The 23,383-nt window shown below is 47.7% G+C and overlaps 5 protein-coding genes across 5 annotated transcripts; 1 reads left to right on the top strand and 4 right to left on the bottom strand.

Annotated features, from left to right (window-relative positions):
• Positions 1-3,356: 3,356 nt before the first annotated feature.
• Positions 3,357-5,063, bottom strand: N7443_008612 (P-loop containing nucleoside triphosphate hydrolase protein; the record flags this gene model as incomplete). The annotated part of the gene is made up of 2 exons (XM_056888668.1): positions 3,357-4,871; positions 4,923-5,063. The coding sequence occupies 2 exons, from the start codon at positions 5,061-5,063 to the stop codon at positions 3,357-3,359; spliced, it is 1,656 nt and encodes a 551-aa protein (XP_056737970.1).
• A 1,882-nt stretch (positions 5,064-6,945) lies between these two features.
• N7443_008611 (uncharacterized protein) lies at positions 6,946-8,457 on the bottom strand (the record flags this gene model as incomplete). The annotated part of the gene is made up of 3 exons (XM_056888667.1): positions 6,946-7,029; positions 7,088-7,722; positions 7,827-8,457. The coding sequence occupies 3 exons, from the start codon at positions 8,455-8,457 to the stop codon at positions 6,946-6,948; spliced, it is 1,350 nt and encodes a 449-aa protein (XP_056737969.1).
• Positions 8,458-9,235: 778 nt separating this feature from the next.
• N7443_008610 (uncharacterized protein) lies at positions 9,236-11,942 on the bottom strand (the record flags this gene model as incomplete). Its single annotated transcript, XM_056888666.1, has 4 exons — positions 9,236-10,328; positions 10,387-11,149; positions 11,210-11,711; positions 11,832-11,942. 4 exons carry the CDS (start codon positions 11,940-11,942, stop codon positions 9,236-9,238), a joined length of 2,469 nt encoding a protein of 822 aa, XP_056737968.1.
• Positions 11,943-12,839: 897 nt separating this feature from the next.
• On the top strand, positions 12,840-14,769 carry N7443_008609 (Zn(II)2Cys6 transcription factor; the record flags this gene model as incomplete). The annotated part of the gene is made up of 2 exons (XM_056888665.1): positions 12,840-13,849; positions 13,905-14,769. The coding sequence occupies 2 exons, from the start codon at positions 12,840-12,842 to the stop codon at positions 14,767-14,769; spliced, it is 1,875 nt and encodes a 624-aa protein (XP_056737967.1).
• An 868-nt stretch (positions 14,770-15,637) lies between these two features.
• Positions 15,638-16,506, bottom strand: N7443_008608 (uncharacterized protein; the record flags this gene model as incomplete). Its single annotated transcript, XM_056888664.1, has 5 exons — positions 15,638-15,743; positions 15,798-15,922; positions 15,985-16,047; positions 16,271-16,402; positions 16,462-16,506. The coding sequence occupies 5 exons, from the start codon at positions 16,504-16,506 to the stop codon at positions 15,638-15,640; spliced, it is 471 nt and encodes a 156-aa protein (XP_056737966.1).
• Positions 16,507-23,383: the final 6,877 nt, after the last annotated feature.

Here is a 23,383-nt window from a genome sequence, read left to right as displayed (position 1 = left end):
TGACTTCGTGGGCACTTTCTTTGTGAAACTCGCTGTCAGGAGATTGAGGAAAAGCAGAGTCGATCAACGAGCTAACTCAGTATTCTTGACAGAAGTATTACAAGTAATTTATAGAACATCTTTTCGCGTGACTATGTTTCAATACGATTCAGTACTTCAAACCAAGCCAAATCAAAGGTGAATCAGCGTGTTTCACACAAGGATTCGTGAAAGAATCTCTGTGTGCAAGTGGTGAAACTGATTTCGATCCTCCCTGTAGAGTAGACGTCTTGATGGAATGCCCGAGGCTAAGAGAGCCGCGAATAGAATTGAGGAGACAGGCCGAGGACGCGCTCAACAACGTATCGAGTCTGCTGAGAGGCTCAAATGAAGGTGAGAAAGGTAAGCCAGACACCGTCTTGCGAGCCAAGACAGTACGAGCGGTACTGGACTTCGCCGAGGCGTCACAGAGGTTTCGCAGTCGTGCGTCATAAGGACAGCCAAACAACGGGAACGGCAATGGGCCACGATAGGCCGTGACGAGGCACTAAGGTAATGTCAGGAAGTGGATAACTCTATCTGTACGTACATGGATATATATAGTTGTCGTATCCTGCATATCGTTTTCGAGGGGTCAGGGTAAATGAATTCACACACACACACCCTGTACAGTAGAATTTTTAAGAAATTCACTGTACAGTCATTCTCGAAATCGGCTTGACAGATACACACTTGATAATTGTTGCCTAGCCCCACCGCTAAGTCTTTAGAGCGACTCAATCATTGAGCGTGCTGCATTTAATTGAGGTACATTGTAAAATGTCGCTGGGGAGACTTTTCTTCATCCCTCAGTTTAATGCGGCCCACCCAATAATTGCTCCACGCTAGAGCCTTGGCAGTAGGACTAGGCAACGATTGTCAAGTCTGTCTGTCAAGCCGATTTCGAGAAAGGCTGTATGTAAATGAACGTAAACAGACACAAAGTTTAAGAGCCTAATGATACATTCGCAGATGCCGCAAGAATGACGAGGGTTGTTCCTTCGATGGATGATAGTTTGTCGATGGCCTATATTACTTGAGCGAAAGGTCCCTAATTTGATGGCTGTAGGCTCCTACCAAGCTGCCCAGACGTGAACAGAAAAATGACCTATCAGGTCTATGTTAAAACGAGAGGCTACAAAGCAGGTCTGAGCAGATACACAAGGGCAATTGAACGTACAAAGTAAATAAAATTAAGAAAATTGACAGAAACGACAAAAAGTCAAGACTAAATTTGCCGGTTCCGCCGCAAGCTCAGTACAGTATAATAACTAACTCTCCAGCTCCATAATTCTCAAGCTTTGCTACGTTGTGACTCAGGCTGAGGATATTCGTTTTTCAGGTGTTAGTTACTTCATGTGTAGGATATGACTTCTTGGCCGCTGCGTCACCCGCCCTCACCATCCGATCCTCCAGCGTATGTTATTTATCGTTATTGTCCCCTTCACCCAACCAATATTTACGGTCCGTAGGAACTCTACGCACTATTGCAATTCTAAGCTTGCAGCGGTCCTAACTGCCAAGGCAAACCCATATGGACCTATTTCGACGATGCGAACTTCGCGCGAAATATCTTAAATATATTTATTGCCTATAGCTTCCAGCTTAACCGTACATTGGAGGGACTAGAATAATTGGATATCTCTGTGACTAATAGTTACTCTAAGTGGTTTACAGATAAAGACTAACTATTATATATCAGTTTATCCTACACCGATTTTTGGCGGAGCTATTATGCTAATAATAGGGCCACGGTATGTCATAATACACCACTATTTACCTATTATTAGTTGTTGGACAATAAGGGCGGTGATACCACGAAGCCGTTCGTGGCGCCAACTAGGCTTTGCGTACCCCCTTAATGCCTTATATCGTTTTATCCAACTGGTCGATCCAAATTGGACAAAGGAAGACTCTTAGGATAGACTACACACTGATGTAGCCTAAACGAGAACAATTCACCCTTTAACTCGTAGAGGAATGATCACACTGACTAAGGGTTGTTTTTACCCTTTCGTATGTAAGATAAGCAAGAATGGAACTTGGGCAGTTTCCAAAGAGAGTGAAAGGTCTGATTCTTCTACCTGGTAATCCATCGCGTATTTATAGACATACCTCGGTATCACATACTTCAGACCAAAGGAAATACCTCAAATAGAAGGGATAGAACTGAATAGAAGCATATAGACCATAGACAATCATGTCATAGGCTAGGCATGGTAAACGCAGATCAAGCGGGGTAGAAGCAGATAGAACAGCATAGAAAAGAGTCAAGAAGGCGGCATCGACCACCTATATGCACCCCCTAGCGCGAGTGCCTTTTACCCCTAAGGGAAAGGCTATCCACCCCCGAGGAGACTGGTCCCCCCTACTCTTCTAGGGCCAAGGTCCATTTTAGTCACGTGACCACTAACCATCTTCCTCGCGCTAGGATATATAATAAATATCAAACTCGGGTTTAGGGTTCCCTAGCCTAAACCTAGCTTGTCCTCTTTTATGTTGAATAATAAGAGGATAGATCCACTTATATTGAGATTCTGGAGGTGGAAAGGTGTGTATTGCTAAGTAAGTGTACGAAAGGATAGAAATATCATATGCCTTAAGGGCGGTGCCGTATGGCAGAAAAAGTAGGGTAACGTGACCGTTCGTATCCCCATACAAGGCCGTGTTATCACAATATATATTGGTCGATATTCCAACATAGTATATTCATGCTTTACCCAATTTAAAATAGAAGATAAACAGCTTGAACTAGCCCGGATCCTTGAGGTCCCTAAAGAGGGTGAAAATAAGCAGATTTCAGCTAGTATAGAAGGTATTAATCCTATTAGTGACACTAAGGAAGGTGACGGGGAAGCGAGGGTATCTATACGGGCAGGGAAGAGACGAAATAGTGTTTTAACTGATCATGAGAGTAAAGAAAGTGATAATAATAGTGGTATACCCTTAATAAGTCAAACACGTCACTCTGGAAGGGCAAGGAAGGTACCAAAGATCTATGATGGGTTCGAAATTAGTAAATAATACTTTGTTTTGGCTCTTTTCTATCTTATCTTTCAAGCTTAATTAAAGACTTGCCAGGTGGGGATGGAGATTTAATCCGTTGGAAGATAGAAGTCCCATGCATGCTTAATTGAAGTTACTCCGATGTCTATAGATTATTTAAGATGTCATAGCCTTCGTGATCCTTTCCAGTCCCAACAAGCCCTGAAATATAAGAACGCTTGCTTTCCATGACGAAAAAAAATGAACAAAAGGAAGACGTGAAAAGAAAACCCGTGAAACAAGCGGGAAACAATAAATGAAAGCACAGACCAGACAAACGGAAAAGAAGCCATTCAATTCGACTGTTCACTATTTTGACGTTCCTTGGACTCAACATAAATCTGCTTAGACTCCAAATCTGAAGCAACCTGCTTCAACCCCTGCTTTGAAGAAAAAGCCTGGTTGAGAGTATACCCTTTGGTAAGCAGACCCGTGATCAGTCCCAGGGCCGATACACCACACATCACAGCCCAGATTATCATCAAAGACTTGGCGTACAAGCTCTCAATCAGCTCGCGCTCCTCGCTATTCTTGGGAAGAGTCTTGATATATTGCACAAGATTCGATGCATCCTGGGCAAAGGCTTCGGCAGTCTGCCCAAGAGATGGATGGTTGCTGAACTCGGCCTTGATGCGGTTCTGGAAGACCACGCCGCCGATGGCGACGCCGACGGCTTGGCCGAGGACTCGGAAGAAAGGGCTCATGGTGACAGACATGGTGAGGTATTTCGGGTCAGCGGCGGCTTGCACGGCTAGCATGACAGAAGGGTATAGAAGACCCAGACCAACACCGCAGACTAGATTGATAAATATCCATTTGGGGATACTGGTGCTTGCGTCTAGAAGGCAGAGAAGTCCCAATCCCAAGATAGAGATGGGCCAGCCGCTCCACAAGGCCCAGCGGTAGCCGCCGACTTTAGCTGCAACGATGCCGGTGATCACGGAGATGGGGGCCACGGTGAACGATTCTGGGAAAACGGCGACACCGGCGATGACGGGGCTGTAGCCTAGCACACCTTCGTAGTAGAGGGGGATGTAGTAGACGATAGCCCAGAGGATGATACCGTGGAGGAAAGTGCCGACGTAGCTGACTGACATGGTCATGTTGGTGAAGATGACGACGGGGATAAGAGGGTGAGCGGCAATGAAGCGTTCATAGAGGAAAAATATAAAAAGCCCTGCAAGGCCAAGGATCAGAGGGACGAGTGTGTGCCATGAGTCCCAGTCGTACATAACGCCGCCCCAGGTGAGAGGGATGAGGAAAGCAGCAAGCGATGCGACGAACATGATACAGCCCACATAGTCGACTTTGGCTAGACTTTCACGGACGGGAAGGGGAGCTCTGCCCAACTTCAAGAAGACCGGGATAAGAACCAGTCCCAACCCACAGAAGGGCAGGTTGATCCAGAAAATCCATCTCCAAGTCGCAGAAGACTCGGTGAAACCACCTCCGATTAGAGGACCAACGACTGTACCAAGAGCCCATGTTCCAGAGCGAATGCTGAACCACTTTCCGCGCTCTTTCAAAGGGATGAGGTCTGCGATCAACACCTCCGTCAATGCCATAATACCCCCACCACCAATACCCTGAATGCAGCGGCCGACGAGGAGGAGTCCAAATCCATGTGAGACGGCGGCAAGGATAGAGCCAAGGGTGAATGCTGCAACTGCGAGCCAGAGGATGGATTTGCGGCCGAAGATGTCCGAGGCGAGAGAGAAGATGGGTTGGAAGACGCAGGAGGCGACGAGGAAGGATGTCCCAGCCCAGAAGGCTTCTGTTGCGGTTCCCCCAAGATCATGCGAGATTGTCTATGTATGCATAAGTAAACCCTATAGTCGATCGGATCCAGATGTAGATACCGGAAGAGACACCGAGATAGAAGTAGCATCTAGCGCCGCAACAAAGTTGAGCAGACCAACCACCGCAAAGATACATTTTAGTTGCCAAGTAGGATGCCACACCTCTTGAGGAATATCCTCTGTCTTAATCGAGTCCGACATACTGCTGCAGATAAGCCGTTTGATCAAAGAAAAGTGAATGGCACGAAAAGAATAAAATCGCGATCCATTCGATCTATAAATCCATCCCCATCCATTCTATACACGTCTACATCAGCTGAACACACACCACAACAACACAGATGACTGCACATGTATAGTCCGGAGTGCCCGAACTGCTCTTCCCTGACTGCTGAGGCTCGCTAGATATCTCGCGCTGTGTTGTCTGAGATCAGCCATGTTCACACTAGTGTCGGCTTTTCTCTCCTTGGCTGGAGCCGAGGGTGGAACTAAGCATCGGAGCCTCAGGTAGCCTGCTGCCCGAACAAGGATGATTCTGCCGAGTGGTGTTCATCGCTCCGCCGGGCGATCGACGATGGGCGTTTCGAAGCACACCCCACGCCCACGGCAAATTGCTTCGCTTCCCGGCCCGTGAAACTAGAGTGATGCCCACTTATTTCTCGCGATACATACCTCTTATCCTACAATACAAGGCCTCACGAGCCCAGCAAGGCCTAGATAGCAAATCATGCTAAGCCAGGTGATTAGAAGCGAGCAAGGGCCCATCGGCGCCCAGCGCAGCGCTTCGGACCGAGTCGGTGGTTCCGACATCTTGATTGGCGGGTAAAAGAGTTAACTCGTCGCTTGTTCAGACTCATTTTAGTCTGGCGGGTATCTCAAGTGAGCCTGAAATGGAATTGGAATCGAGATTCTCAGACCGTCGGAGCCGCCGTGTTTCTTAGTTTCCTTTATTCCCCTCCTACTGTGACAACTCATCGTGGTCTGAGCCCGGTGCAAGCCATAAAGCCACCAGCAGCCCTTACGGCATCGCCGGTGCTTCTCTTTTTGCGTCGATAAGCCACGGAGTGGAAGGCTTGCGGGCTTGGCTGAACATGGGCGGATCTGGATCGCGAACCGCTTGCGTGGCTCTTGGTCTAGACTAGACGCCTTAGAACTAACCCATGAAGCTGAATGACAACTCTAATTTCAGTCTTGTCTACAACAGGCTGTTGTTTTCTTGAAGGCTACGAACATGGAGACGCACTTTCATCGATTTTAGTCAATTCATTCTCGACCCAGTCCTGATGGCCCGAATGAAGACCGGGTACTTGATCGAGTCCTATTATCGGACACAGAAGGGATAGTCTCCCATTGGAAAAGCCCAGTGGGCTGAAATATCACACAAAGACCCCAAGCGGTAGCATAAAACACTTGCAGAAAAGAAAAGCCAGCCATCACAGCAATGGAAATCTCGAAGGATTACGCAAAAAAAGCAGAAAAAAAAAGGACTGCAGAAAAGCACAATCAGATCGTATTCTCGTTGGAATACTATTTCCCATCCCTCCTGAACGCCGTCCGATAGATGAAGCCGGGTATATCCAGCACCGTGATGCAACATGTACGAGAAATGAAAAGTGAAAAGCAAAGGCGGGATTTTATAACGTGGGTGTTAAGAGGCGTTGGGCGTTTCAGGCAAGTTCATCAGGTACCACAGCAAGACCCGACAGACCATACCTGGGTATTGGCTGTCGGCAGTTGCGATCTCCGAGTAGTCTCCGTGGAGAATGTAAAGCCTTGAAACGCACGCCAGATCACTCCACAGATCCATTCCATCACCCACTCTGAGCGGAGCTCTTTTTTTTTTTTTTTTTTCTTCCCTTCTTCTAGGCATTCTCACTCAACCAAGTGGAGCAAGGCCGGAAGACTGGGACCACAGTAAACAGTGGTGTCGGCAGCCTTTGTGATTTCGGACCCTGAAGAAATGAACATGGAAGATGCATCAGAAAGGTCCAGCCAGTGGGATGCTATCCCCACCGCAAAACAAGCAGCGACTCAATAGCCGCGTGAGAGAAAAACAAAGACAGAGAACTGCTTTGAAGGCGTCTCATCGGGCGCCGATTCCGAACATGCCCACTCCATAGCTGCCACCTCGTTCCGACATGGGGGTGGAGACTTTTGAGACATGGTCCTGTTGATTTGCGAATTAGATGACGGTCCTGACTTTGAAGGTAGGCCATATCTCATACCTTCTTTCGTTTCTTTTTCCCAGTTCCCTCGCCGTTCGAGTAGAATCCGGGGTCATCATCATCATCGGCAAAGCCTTCGCCATAACCAACAAAGCTGTTGTCATCATAATGGCGCTTACGGCCACGAGTGGGCCGTGCGCGATCTTCTTGTGTCGCCATTGGGGTTGAGTTCGCCTGCATGGAAGATCGACCTCCTGAAATAGGAGCTGGTTTTCTGCTGGTCTCTCCGGAGCCTGGGTTCTTGGCAGGTTTCTCATGACCAAGCACGTCCTCCCAAAAGTCGTTGTTTGGAACCACACCCGGTTCCAATTGCATGGCACGACTCTGCATGCCCTGCAAAGCAGAATCGATATCTGCGACCTTGATTTGCTTCCCGAAGACCTTCTGGTTTTGCCATTCCTCCTCGGGCCACATAGTAAGATGCCGCAGACTGCCAGGTGCTCCCGGCTCCTGCTTCATGGGCTTATTCCGTCCCGCCAGGCCCAAGCCCTTCAGCTTTCCTTCGTAGGACTTTCTCAACCGATTGATCTTCTCTCCCGTGACCGGGTCAATTCGTGCTACCGACTGTGCAGCCGAGCCTAGCCCATAGAGGGAAATGAGATCCAGCGACGGATCCGGTCCGGTCGCAATGGGCGCTGTAAAGCACAAAGAGCACGTGTTAATAAAACTTTGGTTCCCAGGGTAGATAATCATACAGCTGCTACCGCGGCAACCGTGGACAAACTCGGGGAACTCTTACAGCTTTTGCAAATATGGAAAGCCGAAGTAAAATCCTTCTGAAGAGAATCTAAACCGAGATTCTGATTCTTGAGGTCAGGAACTAGTTCTGTATCCAAATCCATGGCGTCTCCGTCCGTCGTCTGCTGGCCCTGCCCGGTGGCAAAATCGCGTATTTCAGCCTCTGCCCCGGTCTCTAAAGGCTGCCGGTCGTGGTCGCTTCGTCTGTGATCTGCAGATTGTTGATTGGATAGCCCCTCGGTGTTCCTTGTTGGCTCCTGCATTCCTGGACTGAAAGATTTGTGATCTGCGTCCTCCGTCGACGCAGCGTTCACACTACTGGCGGGAGTAGGAAACGAATTCGTCATGCTCAAAGTCGGTTGCTGAGAGACCTGTGTTGACATCGGCGTAGATGAGGGAGGTGAGGATGTGTTGGGTTGTTGGGTTGTCGCCTGGTTCGGTGAAGTATGGGAGGATGTGATGTTTGAGACATGACTCTGGTCGCTGACCGACATCAACGGAGGCGATGTCGGAGTCTGAGGGATGTGATCCGAGGAAACGAAAAGCTGTCGGTTCTCTTTGAGAAGTCCGGCAGCAGGAGATGAGGGTGAAGGAGGACCTGCTGGAAAAGCTGAAAGAGTGCGATCAGACATGAGAACCCTGCGGAGGACGTAGTTCCAGACGGTTTTCAAGTTTTTCTAACCAAAAAACTTGCTTTCACGAATGAGAGTCCGAATCGCAAAGTTTGACACGAGCACTGGCCGTTGGAGAGGGGGATCCCAGTCGACAGTCGACGGTCGCTCAGACGGGCGAGCAGGTCGTTCCACGGCCAGCCTAGATCATATGCATTCCAGGGTGCCGAATAAATCCTCGCGGGTGTTCGGGATTGGCGTGGCTGATGGGATGGGCGAAGGAGGGGGGTGGATGGTCAAGATGCTGTCGAAGACGGCGCTGAGATGGAGGGAAAACGGGCCGGGCACGTGACGCGGGACTCAGTCTCAGCTCGGCGCATGAAAGAAGTTGCGGGTAAATGTCGAGGCGGTCCAGGCCTTTTCATTCATCGTTTAGGAATATTTCAATATTTCAAATTCTCGTCACTTGTTTGTCTCAATGGCTTTGAAGATAATCATTCGGCGACCTCAGGGGTTCAATCATTGGCTACAGTAACCAATTACGCCGATCTCGTACACTACATACTGTTTTATACCTCTAATGGTCATTCCTAAAGACGAAAGCAAGTTTCCTTCCAAGGTTATGATAAAGCTGGGGGGTTCACCCCTATGATTTGAACTCTTAAATAAAATATAGGTCGGTACAAGTAGACAGCCTGAATAAAACGTTTTCTCTCGATCGACATGCGCTAATAACTTGTGTGGTTGAAGCCCATCGGGCATCGGTCTCATATAAGGAAACAAGCCCCTTTCATGTCACTCATGACTGGTAGAAGGCATGAGACTCGCGCACCAGCTGAGCAGAAACGTCCGGAATGTTTTGTTCCAACGATGCCATCAATTCAATCTGCTCCTGTTGGCTGAGCGTGCGCTCACGCCAAGACTCGGATGGGAAGGGTGTGGCGAAGTACTGAGAGTACTGGTCTGAGATGGATGTCGTCCATTGCATTGGGTCGACCGCGGCGTCGATATAAGCCAGATGACCAGCTGTGGTGGAGGCAAGAGAGAAGTGAGGGTCCCATCCTTGAACACCAGCAATTCCTGAGGGCATTGCGTTGTAGGGAGTAGTGGGGTCGATGAGGATGTCAGAGAAAAGGTGGTTGGGTATCCCAAAGTCTTGAGAGGTGAACTGAGATCCAATTTCTGGCGCCGCAGGTGGTGGTTGAAGGTCATATGTTGGGGCTGCAGGGGCAACTGGTGTCGGCTTGACTGGGTCTGGTGCATAGACCGGAGGTGTGGGTTCTTGAACCACTTGCGGGAACGGAACGGTAGGGTCCGCGGAATGGCCCCGTGAGAGAGTACCGACTGAAGGGCTTTCGTCAGTCGAAGGCATACCATTGAATCGATAGCCTTGTGAGTAGTACGAGGCAGTCGTGGTGCTGGAAGGGCTGGACATTGGTGGGGGAGTCATGACATCTTGAGAAGAAGTCGGAGTCGGGTGATTGGATGGCGAATGTACGACGAATGATTCTTCGGTTTGATATGCCTTTAGACACGCCACGACAAGACGCTTGTAAAGGAGCAATGCAGATTGGACACCAGGCCATCGTTCAGCCGCGTAGACTATCACCTCGAGAGCCGTATCCAAGTAACCCTGGACCTCCTCAATAGGATGCTCTTTGCGGATTTCAGGATAAGATAGGGTCCAGAGAACAGTGTTTAGAACCATGAAGAGGGACTGGGTGAAGATCCATGTTAAATCGACAGAGCCTGTGATTGTTTGCTCTTTGTGCATGTCGATGTTAAAAACAGCCGCGTCGTAGCAGGTCTTTGCCGCATTGATAGACGGCTCGGGTATCTGAGGTGATGGTCGATATATGAGACATACAATAGTATTTCGTCTACCTTCGAACCTGTAGAGAAAAAGAGTCCGTCAGAAGTCATCACAGATGGGGGGCTACCCATACATACCATTTCACATTCAGGCCACTGCCATCATCATTCCTAGGGCAGGAGTCCATCCAGTGGTCCATCTTTGCCAGCATTTGGGTGAACCACGGATCCTGATCATCGACGGGGGTTTCACGTCGATTCAAATAGAGCACTCGTCGACACTCCAATTGCAACAGGCGCATTTTGAGAAAGTGAACAGAGATGCATTTGGAGAGGACGGGTTTTGCTCCTGGGGTGATGCCTTCGGCGGTGATATAGCGATCATCAACCAGTTCGAAAAATTTGACGTCGACATTGTCGTGCGCGATGCTGTAGCAACTGGGACGACCCAGGCTATGGGAAAGTCCAAACTCCATGGATATCACGATCCAGAACATTCTCCGACGCATGTCAATCTCCAGTGGGTTCAGAGGTTGGCCACACGGAGACTTGGTGATGGTGGCCTCTTCTGTTAACCCCAGGTCTTGGCAAAGTTTGACAGCGGTCCCCACGACCCAGTAGGCAGCCGTTCGAGTAGGAGTCAACATGGAATATTGCGCGATTAGGACTAGACACTGTAGTGCCCTCAAATCCATTTGCTTTAGAACCGGCTCTAGGTATGGCAAGGCGGCCAGGTAGTAGCTATCCGCTAAGCCAGCGTAGTCCGGGCTGGTCTTCTGCATGCTGACGGCAAGAACCATACGTATTTGGAAGTTATAGCAGGGATCTGTAGAACCGTTGAGCACTTCCTCGACTTCCATTCGGAAGCTTGGTTCGTGTAATGTTGGAAGAAGTCTCTGTGCTGCAGGTGGAGAAGAAAGGTCAGTCACCACCGCCAGAAGTGTTCAACGAAGACTTGTACCTTTTAATATATAAAGATCGATCAGCCTGTAAATCACGCTTCTATCCTGAGGGAGCTCGTCCGCGGCAAGCGAGCTGATCATAGGATACACCTTGGATGTCGGTTTCGAGTCCTCCTGCGCAAAGGCTGCCTTGATTTCCTGGGCCGTCAACTCGGGAACGACGTCCTTGATACTCTTCGACTCGGTGTTCTGCTTGGCGATCTCCATGACCAGACGGGTCATGGCAATACCGCTCGAAGGTCCCAGGTATCGAGGCTCGTCATGCTGGTTGAAGCGGATGCGTCCAGCGCCCCGCACCATCAACTCCGCGTCGGCGGCATGCTGGATATCCTTCTCGGCCCGTGCGAGTTCTTTCTCGAGGGCGCGGGCCTTTTCCCGCAGCGATACAATATACGTCCTTGGGATGGTGGTGTCACGGGTGGAGTCGTAATAGACGCACTTGGCATTGCTTCGTTCGCAGGGCGCACATCGAGGGATTCCGGGGTCGCATCTGGATTTGCGCTACGAAGGCCAAGTCAGTCAGTGGAGTCCCGAACAAGCCGCAGTCCCGAGCCGCAATTAGGTTCGGGAGACTTGCAAAATGGAAACTGGAATCCGGGGATATAGGATATTGCATCATACCTGTCGGCATCTCGTACAGGCTGTGAGGGTGTGCGCGATACGACCGTCAGGCGGCTCCAGTGAGCCCTCTGGTGATGGCAGCCCCACGCCGGGTTGGGCACTTTGACTCATGGTTGATAGTGAGAGGAAAGAACAGATCACATGCGTGTTACACCGACCAGGACACGATCAAGTCCACCAAGGCCCTCTCAATATCGACATGATCTTTTCGTGAACTCTGAGGGAGGGGCAAAGACCCAAAGGTTGGGAAATAAGGTGCAAGGGGGAAATCCGGAGCAGGGTCCTATCACAAAAGACGGGTATTCAAGTGACCGCGTCCAGGACAGGAAATGGAAAATCGGAAGTGGGCGTGAGGGGCCCAGCCTCGGTCCCGATCTGGATCGACGGGGAAAGAGTTTGGGTGCGACGGAGCGACGGCAGGTCTCCGCTGGCAGTGGAGACGTAGGCGTACAAGGAGGATCCTTATTTGTAGGGTGTCGAGAACCCACGGTCGATAGCAGCTGAAGGCGACTTCACGGCCTAAGAAGAGTAGGAGACCATCGGCTCCGAAAGGGGGAACGGGCTAGCACCAAGATCGTCTGTGCGGCTCCACGAGTCAAGTCCGAGTCGAGTCAGAGTCAGATTTCCAATTTCCAATTTCAGATTCCAAAAGTCCAACGTTCGGAGCGTGGAGGACAAAAGTTCTTTTCCCTCTCTTTTTTTCCCCTAGGTGGGGTTTGACTCTCTCTCTCGCTCCAACGTCTTTTTCTTAACCGGGTTAGGTGGATTTGTCCGCGGCGCAAAAGGTCCAACGGCGACTGCAGGTGTGGCTTTCTAACGGTTCCTACGAAATAGCCTAATAGTTTGCCGTGTTGATCTCATGTGAGTAAAAAAGAATGTGGTGACGCGACCCGGTGGGGTTTTGGCAAGGGTGGGAAAAAGACCCCCATTTTATCCAGACACTGACTTGGTGGCTTCCCCCCCCCCCCCTCTCAGAAAATAGGAGCTGGATCATGAAGAGCTGTTAGCATGCCTTCCACGGCCACCACCTTTTTGGACTCTCCGCTGCTCAAGGTGAGCCGTCCCGTCGCCGCCTGCTCGCGATGTCGTACCGCGAAGATCAAGTGCGACGGTAAGCTCCCCGCTTGTTCCGCCTGCGAGAAGGTCGGAAAGGCCAGTACCTGCTCCGGGGCTAGCGATGAGTTCGCCAAAGGAAAAGAACGCAGCTATGTAGCATCCCTCGAGGGCTACTGTGAGAAGCTCGAAAAGAAGATCTCTCAACTCCGAGTTCGTCAAACCTCCCTCTCCGCCGAAGGGAATGGCGTCGCGCGCGAGATGTCTATCACGTCCACCGGTTCGGAGGGCCCCTTGAGCACCGCACATCGTCGAGAAGTGTCCGATATCGATGACCTCGTGGGAGATTTTGGTTTCCTATCAGTCAACGCCACGTCGCGAGACTTTCACGGTATCACGTCCAAGACTACTTTTGCCAATCTCCTCTTATCAGTCGCGACGGTGGGATATCCCCCCCAGCGCACACCCAAAGCGCTGCCTGCCCGGCACGAAGCAACCCCGTTACTGCAGATCTACTTTGACAACGTTTTTGTCCAACTACCCTTCTTTGTGGAAACGAGCTTTTGGACCTCGGTAGATGCCGTTTATCAGTCAGGGGGACGTTTTGCCAAACCCTTTGACCATTGGATGTTGCGTATGGTGCTTGCCATCGCCTCCGCCTCAGTCTCATCTCAGAACAATGATAAGGCTCACAAACGGGCTTGGGCTTTGGTTTCAGAAGCTCTGGCATTTGCCGAAGATGTCCTACGCCCGGGGTCTATCACGTGCATCCAGGCGATCTTGCTGCTTGCACAATATGCCCTGATAGACCCGGGCCGCTTTCGCAGTTGGCATCTCGTCGGAATGGCTGTCAGAGTCGCGGTGGATCTCGGTCTGCACCAGGACCCTCCTGCAGAGGTTCTATCCAATATGGATCGCCTCGACCTTCGCCGGCGTGTGTTCCACTGCCTCTACTCCTTAGATAGGTATGTTCACTATTTGCTCCGATTAAATTTAGATCACTTGCTAACAACACCCCAGAGGAATGAGCACTGCCTTACAGAGAACCTTCTCCTTTTCTGATGCTTCCGTCAACGTTGCTATGCCATCGGCCGGCACGGGGGTCTCGCCTGGTGAACACAATCACATCTTCCTACGAAGCCCAGCCCCCGCCCTTCACATCGTTAAGATACGACAAATCCTTTCCAGTGGATACCAAGATATGTACTACAGTAGCCGTGAGGTATCAACGCAATCACTGGTCTCAATATGGACACTCTGCTCACAAAGTCAACAATGGTACAACGAATGTCCCAAGAGCACCCCCAACCACTTCTCCCTTCTCTACCGCCTTGAGCTCATTTATACCATTATCATCCTCCTCTCTCCCTCCCACAGATACCCCATCCTCGACGACTACAACAAAGCGCTCCTGTTCGACCGGTGCATGGACTACATCAGCCAGATTCACCAAGTGCTGGCGAATCCAAGTCTTCTCCCATTCCTTACCTTTTTCGACATCCAGCGCGTGCATCAAGTCGGCCATAAATTTGTCGAGATTCTCTCCGACAACTTCGACATGCTCCTAAGCCCCACGGTCCCTTCTCCCCCTCCTGTCCCAGCCGGCACCCCGGATCCCCCCAAACTGCACGAAGAAGACCGCCTCAACACCCGGCCTCGTGCAATCCGCTGCATTGACTACATTCGAGATCTGTTGAAAGTCTGCGCGAGGAAATGGGATCTAAGGGCTCCGCTCGAGGAGTTTGAGAGACTATCGGCGCCATTGGGGAAGATGTTGGTGGACAGCTCGATGAGCTATGTAACAACCCAAGGGGCATATACGCAGGCCCCCTTATCCGGATTGCCGCTGGCCGGTAATGGGTACCCCGGTTATCACCTGGGTTAAATTTGTATTCGATGGCTCAATTAGTATTGTTTATTTTTTATTTTTTGAGTATTTGGTATTTGTTTCTACTCCCCTTCATGTAACATTGGCATCTTGGAGAATAGCACTCGATGTACTCTAGGAGGCATACACGACACACTCAACTTGTATCACCACTCCTACATGTCTTACATCATTAATCAATGTACGTACTGTGGATGAAGCTTGCTTTTTGATTTTGTGGTGTCTTTTTGAATCGTAGATGGTCACGAGGCCATGCCCTTGGGATTTGGACCCTCCGCACTTTGTTCGCTCTTGAAGTATGAGTGAAGATCGCATTGGGGCTGAAAGTAACCGGGCTGATCAAAACAACGAGACTAATCAAGAACCATATTTGCAAGACTTGACATTCGGGGCTTGAGCAATCTTGAAATTCAGGGAACATTGCAAGATTGAACGCCTCGGGATATACATAGCGAGTAGAAATGAACATAAACGATGAATATGACATCGAAAGTCCCTTTGACTCCTAAGAGCTTCATGGTCAGTAATTCATTTCGTCTCATGGTTTGTAACTGACGTCAACCGCGAGATCGATCGCTACAGCATGACCGTTCCAAAATTGAAACATCCGCTTGATGCAACGCCATATGCATATGGGCATTTCAGAGATCTTGGAAGAATTTACAGATACCTCTCGGTGCACGTAATGCTTGTAACAGTAGAATTCGAAAACAGATTACCCCTTGGACACACGCTTTGTTTCTCGGCCCGTGCCCGTAACGACTATGAGGTTACTATGAAAACAACACCTACATAAAGCTGCAGTCTCTCAAACAGTAGGCGACTGCAGGGGTCGTAACAACTGCCCCCTGTGATTACCCACCAGCTATTGTTCCCCGCCCACAACGGCGAACATCTCCTTTCGCTGCTGAGTAGTAGCATCGCCAGCAATACCATCAGGAGTGGCTTTTTGAAGATATAATTCGAGAATTCTGGTTGAGATCGTATTAGCTTAGGCACTCCAAGTTTCCATTCAAGGTTCAAACCGTACATCAATGATAGCCGCAGTCTCTTTGAGGGCTGATTTAAAACTTTGGCTCCATTTTCCCATCCAATTCTCCTTCACCTTGGCGTGAATAGTACAGGCAAAAGAATTGACCAAATCTGTTAACTAAACCCGTTCATTCATTTTAGCGATCTGCCGACAGAGCCCTTTGCAATGGCTATACGTACCGTAGCATAATCGACCTCAGCCTTGGCTGCTTCTTCGGGTGAGTTGACAAGGTCCACCTCAGGCTGAAAAGCCAACATGTCCATTGCCAGCGAATTATCCGACAGCAAATTATTCGCCCCCCCCCCCCCGTTTGCACTGCTATGGTACCATCGTATCTTAGTTTGCTTTTGCCAAGTACGTTGTCAAGCAATGATTGATGAACAGTGGTGAACTAAACTCCGTAACTCGTCAGCGATAATTAGCTATCTCAAAAGCGACCCTAATATAGTTGGAAGAGAGACTCACCTGTGTCAAAGCAGCTGCGGCAATAGAACCCTCATCCAAGATACCATCGGGGTTCATTCGAGGGTCCCGAGCCATCATCGGCGTGGAAGACCCGGCGAGAAGATTGAACCCTTTGAGCGCCACAATCAAATCCTGATTCGTGACATCCAGCTTTCAAGCGTCGAGGTATCTTGAGAATTATTGTCTCTTACCTGTGCCCATTTATCTGTTTGCCTCTCGGACAAAGCTCCTGACATTTTGTTGATGTACTTTGCCTGCTGTATAAGGAGAGGGAGTCCCTTGCAAAATCTTGCTGGCGCCGACATTCTCAATTTGGGCTTTACCGTTATTGCTAGTCTGGTTTTCTGTGTAGGGGTTTTCGAAAGCTCAGTCTGGTAAACTCCAAAAATGTAAAAGGCAAAAATAAATATCGGATTGAGGGTTTTCTTTATAGATGGGAATCAAGCCAACAGATCCTGTTGAGAGGAGGATAGTAGCGGGGAGCGAGTGCACACATGGACAGTGAATGTTCATGCATGAATTCGTCACTCTGAAGAAGTATGCATTAGAGGGCCGTAACAGACCTACATATCATGACCGTACATTTGATCTCGAAAGGACAAAACTCTTAATAAAAATTAGGTGAGTGCTAGTGTTGAGAAGCCGCCAATTTAATTTCACGAGATCAGTTTCATATTCTCTGTCGCATGGGTAGAGAGCTACTTGCAGGAAATGAATATATCGCGCCAACAGCGAATAAACTTACTTCAGGTAGCACTTACTCGAGCCACACACGATCATTGTGCAACCCAGTTAATACCGACGCCCGCCAATACCGATGCCAATCAAGCTGAGCCATCAAACTCTGGTAAATTAAAGTGGATCCTATCACCATACGAATGTGCAGCTCTATGACGACATTCATTCCGATTTGATTCCTTTCTATTCAAGGTGCGTCGGTTTTTACACTGTGGAATGGTGCGTACAAAACAAATCTCAACTTGAGATGTTCAACTTCAGAGATCTTCTCCCATTACTAGACGACGAAGTCCAAACACATTTTCTAAGCCTCTCAACCAGTGTCCCTCATTTAATACGGCCGGCTCAATAATTGATCCACGCTAACGCCTAGGCAGGTGTTGTTTTCATAGTAGCCTTATATGGCCTAGTGTCATCTCGGGTATGGGCCTCAGTAAAATTCGAAAACAGTTTATTATACCCCCTAGACACTCAAGCTTTGCTTCTTGGCCCGTACCCAAAATGATGCTAATCCGTATTAATATCTAGCGTGAACAATCCCTTTAAGACTAAAAGTACAGTCGATTCTCATAACCTAATTTTCACTACCTGTTCCATGAGTTTGAACACCCTAGTCCCACACCCCCCTCATTATATAAAATACAGTCGAGGTTTAAACACTCATGCCATTAGAATAATACTGGGCGTCTCATCCCTGGCTATCAATAATTGCTTACACCCGATGCAGTATCTTCTCAGAGAAGTCTATTCCAAATATTGCATCGAAAGTCACGGATATGAACTCGACCTATTGAGAAAGTAAAAGCATCATATTGGAAACAATTTCTGGAGGAAGCGGGGAGGAGAAATATACATAGAATTAAATCGAGCGGTAAAGATCGGTATAAATCCAAAGAATGACGTGGGCGATGAAAAATGTGGGGCAATGTATGCATCGCTCCGACATATGTAAGACGGGATATGTGATACACCGGAGCCGCGAATGTATGCGCTTATGCTAGTAATTGGACAGCTGCACGGTATTCACGTACGAATGAATGATCTCGCTTGCCTCATATGATCCCCACCGTTCAGCTAGCCATAAAAGTCACTATTTGGTATGTCTCCGGTCTCCGCCAGAGACTACCCCTAGTCTTTATCAGACCCCAGCGTTATTTTTGAACTGCCTACAATTGTGACATCATTAAACTTCGGAAGTGACGTAATGGGGGCTTGGTCAGAATTAACTGTCCTGAACGGATTAGAACCGAGAGGTTCCTAGTCTTGCTTGTTGCGCGTACGATAGTGGTAACATATTTTACTGCCCAGCTACGCACACTACCGGGTTGGTAGAAGCTCTAACAGTGCTAAAACATACTACCAAGCTGTGAGTAATAGAAAACTTTTAGAAGCCATAGTAGAGGACACGGTCTCCTGGACAACAGTGCGAGGAAAATAGGAAGCCGGATAGACCAGCTTAGCGTAGCGCTTTTAAGTTCAGCACACCGCGGTTCCTAGTGGTTCTACACCGTAGATGTGGCGTTGCTGAAGGTGGAGCCATTAATCCCAATCAGATCCAAACAATATCCACGATCGTCTTAAGTTAATACTTGAAGATTAGCATATTGAATCCGCCGCCAGGTATTTATAGTCCTTCGTGTCTCTTCCATAACCTCTAATGCACCGACTATTACGCTGAGTCTCATTCACTCTATCAATAAATCCATTCATCCATCTTTGTCACCGTCTTACCTTGCAATCATGCCTAATGTCAGTCAATTTCAAACTTAGATGCATCCAGTACTTTGAGTTGAACCGATTTTTTTGGCTAACATGACATTGGTTTCATTAGAAACGTATTATGTTGCAGCTCCAACCAGAAGAATCAAAAGCTGCGAGAGAAATACCCGAGTAAGTACTATAGAGGGGTTTCAAAAATATCAATACTGACAATTTCTCAGAACAGTTGAAAATTCAGGTGGAAAACTTTTGCCTGCCCCTCGGATCTTTCCTCCAGTGATACACTTCACGTAAGTATGGCCCCTGGTTTTGCCTACTATATCGCTATTATAATATTGATGGCTTAACTGACATTCTCTCATAATATAGGGTATCTGAGGTAGTTGCTGAGGAAATTAAACAAAAGTACGAAAGTGATATTTTGCGAATTATGACTGATGAGGATGAAGAGGATTGATGAATTAGAGGAAGGAAAGAAAGTGTGAAATGTGACGACGAACACAATGAGATACTGCCATATTGCACAACTTTGAGTGTGAGATCGGAACGGAGTAACGGTTCTAATTTCTATCAATCCTGTGCCTATGTAATATGGTGCCGTACGTGCCATATGCGAACTATAGTATTCCCGTATCTTGTAGGCCTAAGCAATAGTCTCCCGGAGACCCTATGAGTTGACGTTTGAATCACGTGACCGGACAGCATCAATAGTGTCGACAATCCGTGAATCGATAAAGCCTCGTACTTAACAACAGATTAGCATTAAAAAGCTATCTGAATGCGAGCCTACCGTAATACTTCACATAGATCCAAAGACAGCATAGTCACGACAAGTCAGTTCAGTAGATGCTAGTCCGTTATTAGAAGGCTAAGCTTGTTATAAGAAGCAAAGAGACATTACCCACTAAAAGTGTCTCTATTCAGCTCACTTGTTCGTAGTGGTCACTCGAGGGCAAGTTGTTGGCAGAATGGGGTATTCGAAGTCCTGCTACGTCTCTAAACGAGTAGGTATCTGTGTGTTTGGCTTATTTGTATGATCAACGTTCTAAAAACCCTGGAGACTGTATGAGTCTGATACAGAAGCTATTTTCAAGCTTTACAACCGTACTGAAATACTGCCAAGAAATGGGTTCAGGGCCAGAGTAAACATAATAGGTATAGCGTGTTTCGAATGAGGGTTCGAGAAAGAATCTGTGAGGAAATGGTGAAACTGATTTCGATCCATGCTGTATATTGCAACATTTACCGCCTATCGGGACTCAAAGACTCAACCACCTAACACTTCTATTTTTAATTCCGCATAGCGAAAATAGCCTTTGGCACTCTCTTCTTTTGCACCCACCACATTGATACACCATTCGGGGAATGTATCAAAGCCTTAACCGGGGTCTCTCTCATAACGACTCCAATTACGCTTGATAAAACTTTTAAGCTCAGTAAAAAACTCTTCAATTGGGTTAAGGTCAGGCGAATAGGGCGGCAGATAACCCAATTTCACCCCAGCATCCGCGTATATTTATGCGAGACGCTCTGAGTGATAAAATGATACGTTATCTATCATAAGAATTAATTTACGTTCTAGCTATCTTCCGCAATACTAGAGTAGCTAAGCTATAAAATCCTTAAATACGATAGTATCTATTAAGCCGCTGAATACTCGCGAGAGGACGATCTCATCTTAGGAATATATAGGTAGTATCTAATATCGCTAATCGCGGTGGAACTGAGTGACTTACAGAGGAGCTCTGCCAAGAGATACCTAACTAGTTCGCCTAAATCCGACCTATTTATCGTAACTAAATTTATTAACTTATATCCTATAATACGACTGAAACTCTAATAGGATATATAGGTAGTAGTCTCTCAAATCCGCGTTCTGCTCTTTAACGCGTTACTACGCTGCCTTTTTCGACCAACCTATTACTATAAGGGCTCTTCTAATACTAGAGGTTATAATTATAGTTCGAAACTTATCCTATAGGAAGATAGCTATCTTCTTAAGATAGAGACCTAGCTTTACAGAAAGGTATTTGCAGAGAGCTTTTATTATTAGCGGTATCATAGTTCGCTTTTGGCCAGTTTAAGTTTAGGGAGTATAAATAGTTCCAAAAGTGGCGTAGGTTTCTTTGAATATTGATAACCGTAAGCGTAGTATATTTAGCTTCTTTGGCTATCTGAGACGTAGTAAAAGACTGGTACTCTATTGTATCACGGATTAGATAAAGTTTCGAAGTAGGAACTCTAGGAGCTATGTCGCTTGAAGTGATCTCGGATACTGAGATTTCGAAGATAGATAGGTAGTGAGTGGGAGAGGAAATATGGCTTATATTATGGAATAGGGAGGGGTGCACCCAGGTAGCGTGTATATAGCACCTTCGTGTAAAACACATCCTCTGTTATCGAACCACGGAATTATGAAAAATACCTACTCATTTAGAAAGCGGACTGAAAAGCGGAGCCTACAAGGTCTAATCTATCAGGACTCACGGCCGCCCGGTTTTTTTTCCGGGAACCAAGTCGCAAGAGTGAGATGGTATAACTGATTCCGAATACTACTGTATCTAAATAGTAGATTAGAAAGGAGCAAAAAAATATCGAGAAAGACCTTCATCGAATTGTCTTGAACGAGGCCGAGAAATACTAAGAGAACAAAACCTATATGCTGTCTTACAGTATTTCTTCAATTAATATAAGCTAGAAGGGTTTCTGAATTCTGCCTAGTCAAAAACGGGTTTTATTTAAAAGCACAGCCAACATTTGAATTCGTTTTTTCTCCGAAAGCTGCTTTATGTAGGTTATGTTGTTTGTGATCGCTTTAACATGCTGAGGAACCAAAAACGCCTTATGCCCACCACCTCATCACCATATCACTTATTTGTGCAAATGCCCATGTAGGCTTCCAAAAGACACACCGAAGTAGTGTCTGCTCAAGATCCGATCGCTTTTCAGCAACCTCATGTGAAACCCCCTTGACCCAGATTGTCTGACTCAGGACGCTCAACACACAGCAAGCCATGCTACCTCCGATAAATGGTACTCCTGCAAATGCAACAAGAAATTTTAAGAGCCTTGATAAATGAATGGGTTTGTGCTGACTTGAGAAAGTCTTTTTTTCGCCTTTCGTCCCTTGGACTTGGTTGCTTGAGGATATCGTGCATTCAGGATCTGTGCTCCGTTTCTGTTTATATTCCCAGTGACAACGATCGGAAGGTCAGCTTTTGTCAGTCTTTGTTATTGATGGAATAGCTAGGTTTCAACTGCCTGGGATCAGTTCACAAAAAGTCATGCCTTACTTTTCGAGATGTCGAATGAATTGATCGGAGCAGAGACACCACAGTCGTTGATGATGGCAATCGCTTCCCTGTGCTATTAACTAAGCAGGAACTGAGAGCAGCAAGCCAATCTCTTGCCCACGGCTTCGGGTATTATATCTTCCATGACTGATTCCTGAACCTCTCTAGATCCAGCTCCATGGAACCCATTGTGTCTTCTGGCATTATGCATGCATAGAACGGAACCAAGGAGTCCCGGAGCACTCCACCATTATACAGGGTGGAGGAACCGTACATGGATAGTGTTCATTGCTCGAATCCAAAAGGCAGTCTGATTTCGAAATCTTCGCGAGGGACATTTGACAACCACTACAACAAAATAAGGGGTCAGCATCCAAAGTTGCGAAATTACTCTGAACGGGGCTTAGAAGGATGAAAAGACAACATACCTGACGAGGACATGGCAGCACGAGTCTGAGCTAGGTCAGTATTGATTCAGATTCCGGGACAGGAAACCTTGAACCCCTTTCTCAATTTTCCGTATGTTGACATCCCAATGTGGAATGTAGCAACCTCTCCCACACCAACAGGGGTCAAAAGCAGGGGCGAAATAGATTTATTTCTTCCTTCAGGAGGGTTCAATCAAGACTCTTGTCTTCGGCTCTAGCCTCAATATAGCCACTACTGAGTAGAGACATGTCGATTATGACCTCATACTGACAGTCCTCCGAGAGAACGCAGGCTGCTATCCGACAGACGGGAGCAAAGAACGCTACCGCAGACTTTTTTGAATCATGATGGCTGGCTGGCTGATAAGGCACGGCTCAGGCCGTCTCGTTGATATCGCAATTCACTCATTAGGACTGCAATTGCACATTAAGACGATTAGAACCGAGGTCTGATCGCGGCACTAGTATAGTTACCACCCTACAGGTTACCATTTACCTCATCGGAGCCTACGGTACCTACTCCAAAGACACACAGATAAGGGTTGAAACATAGAACCTGGGTCCGATTGCTAGGCCAGCTGAGCAGACGGTAATCGTTCACGCCACGATGCCGATTTCCCAAATTGATCGACCCGCTTTCACGGGCCAAAATTAATCGACTTTTTCCAAGGACCCATTTCAATTTGCGCCACCGAAGGCTATGCATGGAAGGCGTCTTTTGAGGGTTCCTGCAGGGCCAAGTGAATAGCGTATTCCGTGCTTTGTGTGCCGATATCATCATCATCCAAACATGTGAAGATGGAGCACTACAAACGAAGACCCATCTTGACCCATCTTGACCCATCTGTTGGGACTTGAAATAATAATTAGATCCATAGAGACACCGCTAGAACGGATCAGTTAGAGATAGTTCGTTCTTGTCCGGAAAGGAATGC

The sequence above is a fragment of the Penicillium atrosanguineum genome, assembly GCF_028827265.1.
Source record: "Penicillium atrosanguineum strain IBT 20685 chromosome Unknown utg000007l_segment0_segment0, whole genome shotgun sequence".
Taxonomy (NCBI): Eukaryota; Fungi; Ascomycota; class Eurotiomycetes; order Eurotiales; family Aspergillaceae; genus Penicillium; species Penicillium atrosanguineum.
The sequence above is the reverse complement of the archived record's forward strand: the minus strand, read 5'-3'. Positions and strand labels throughout refer to the sequence as shown.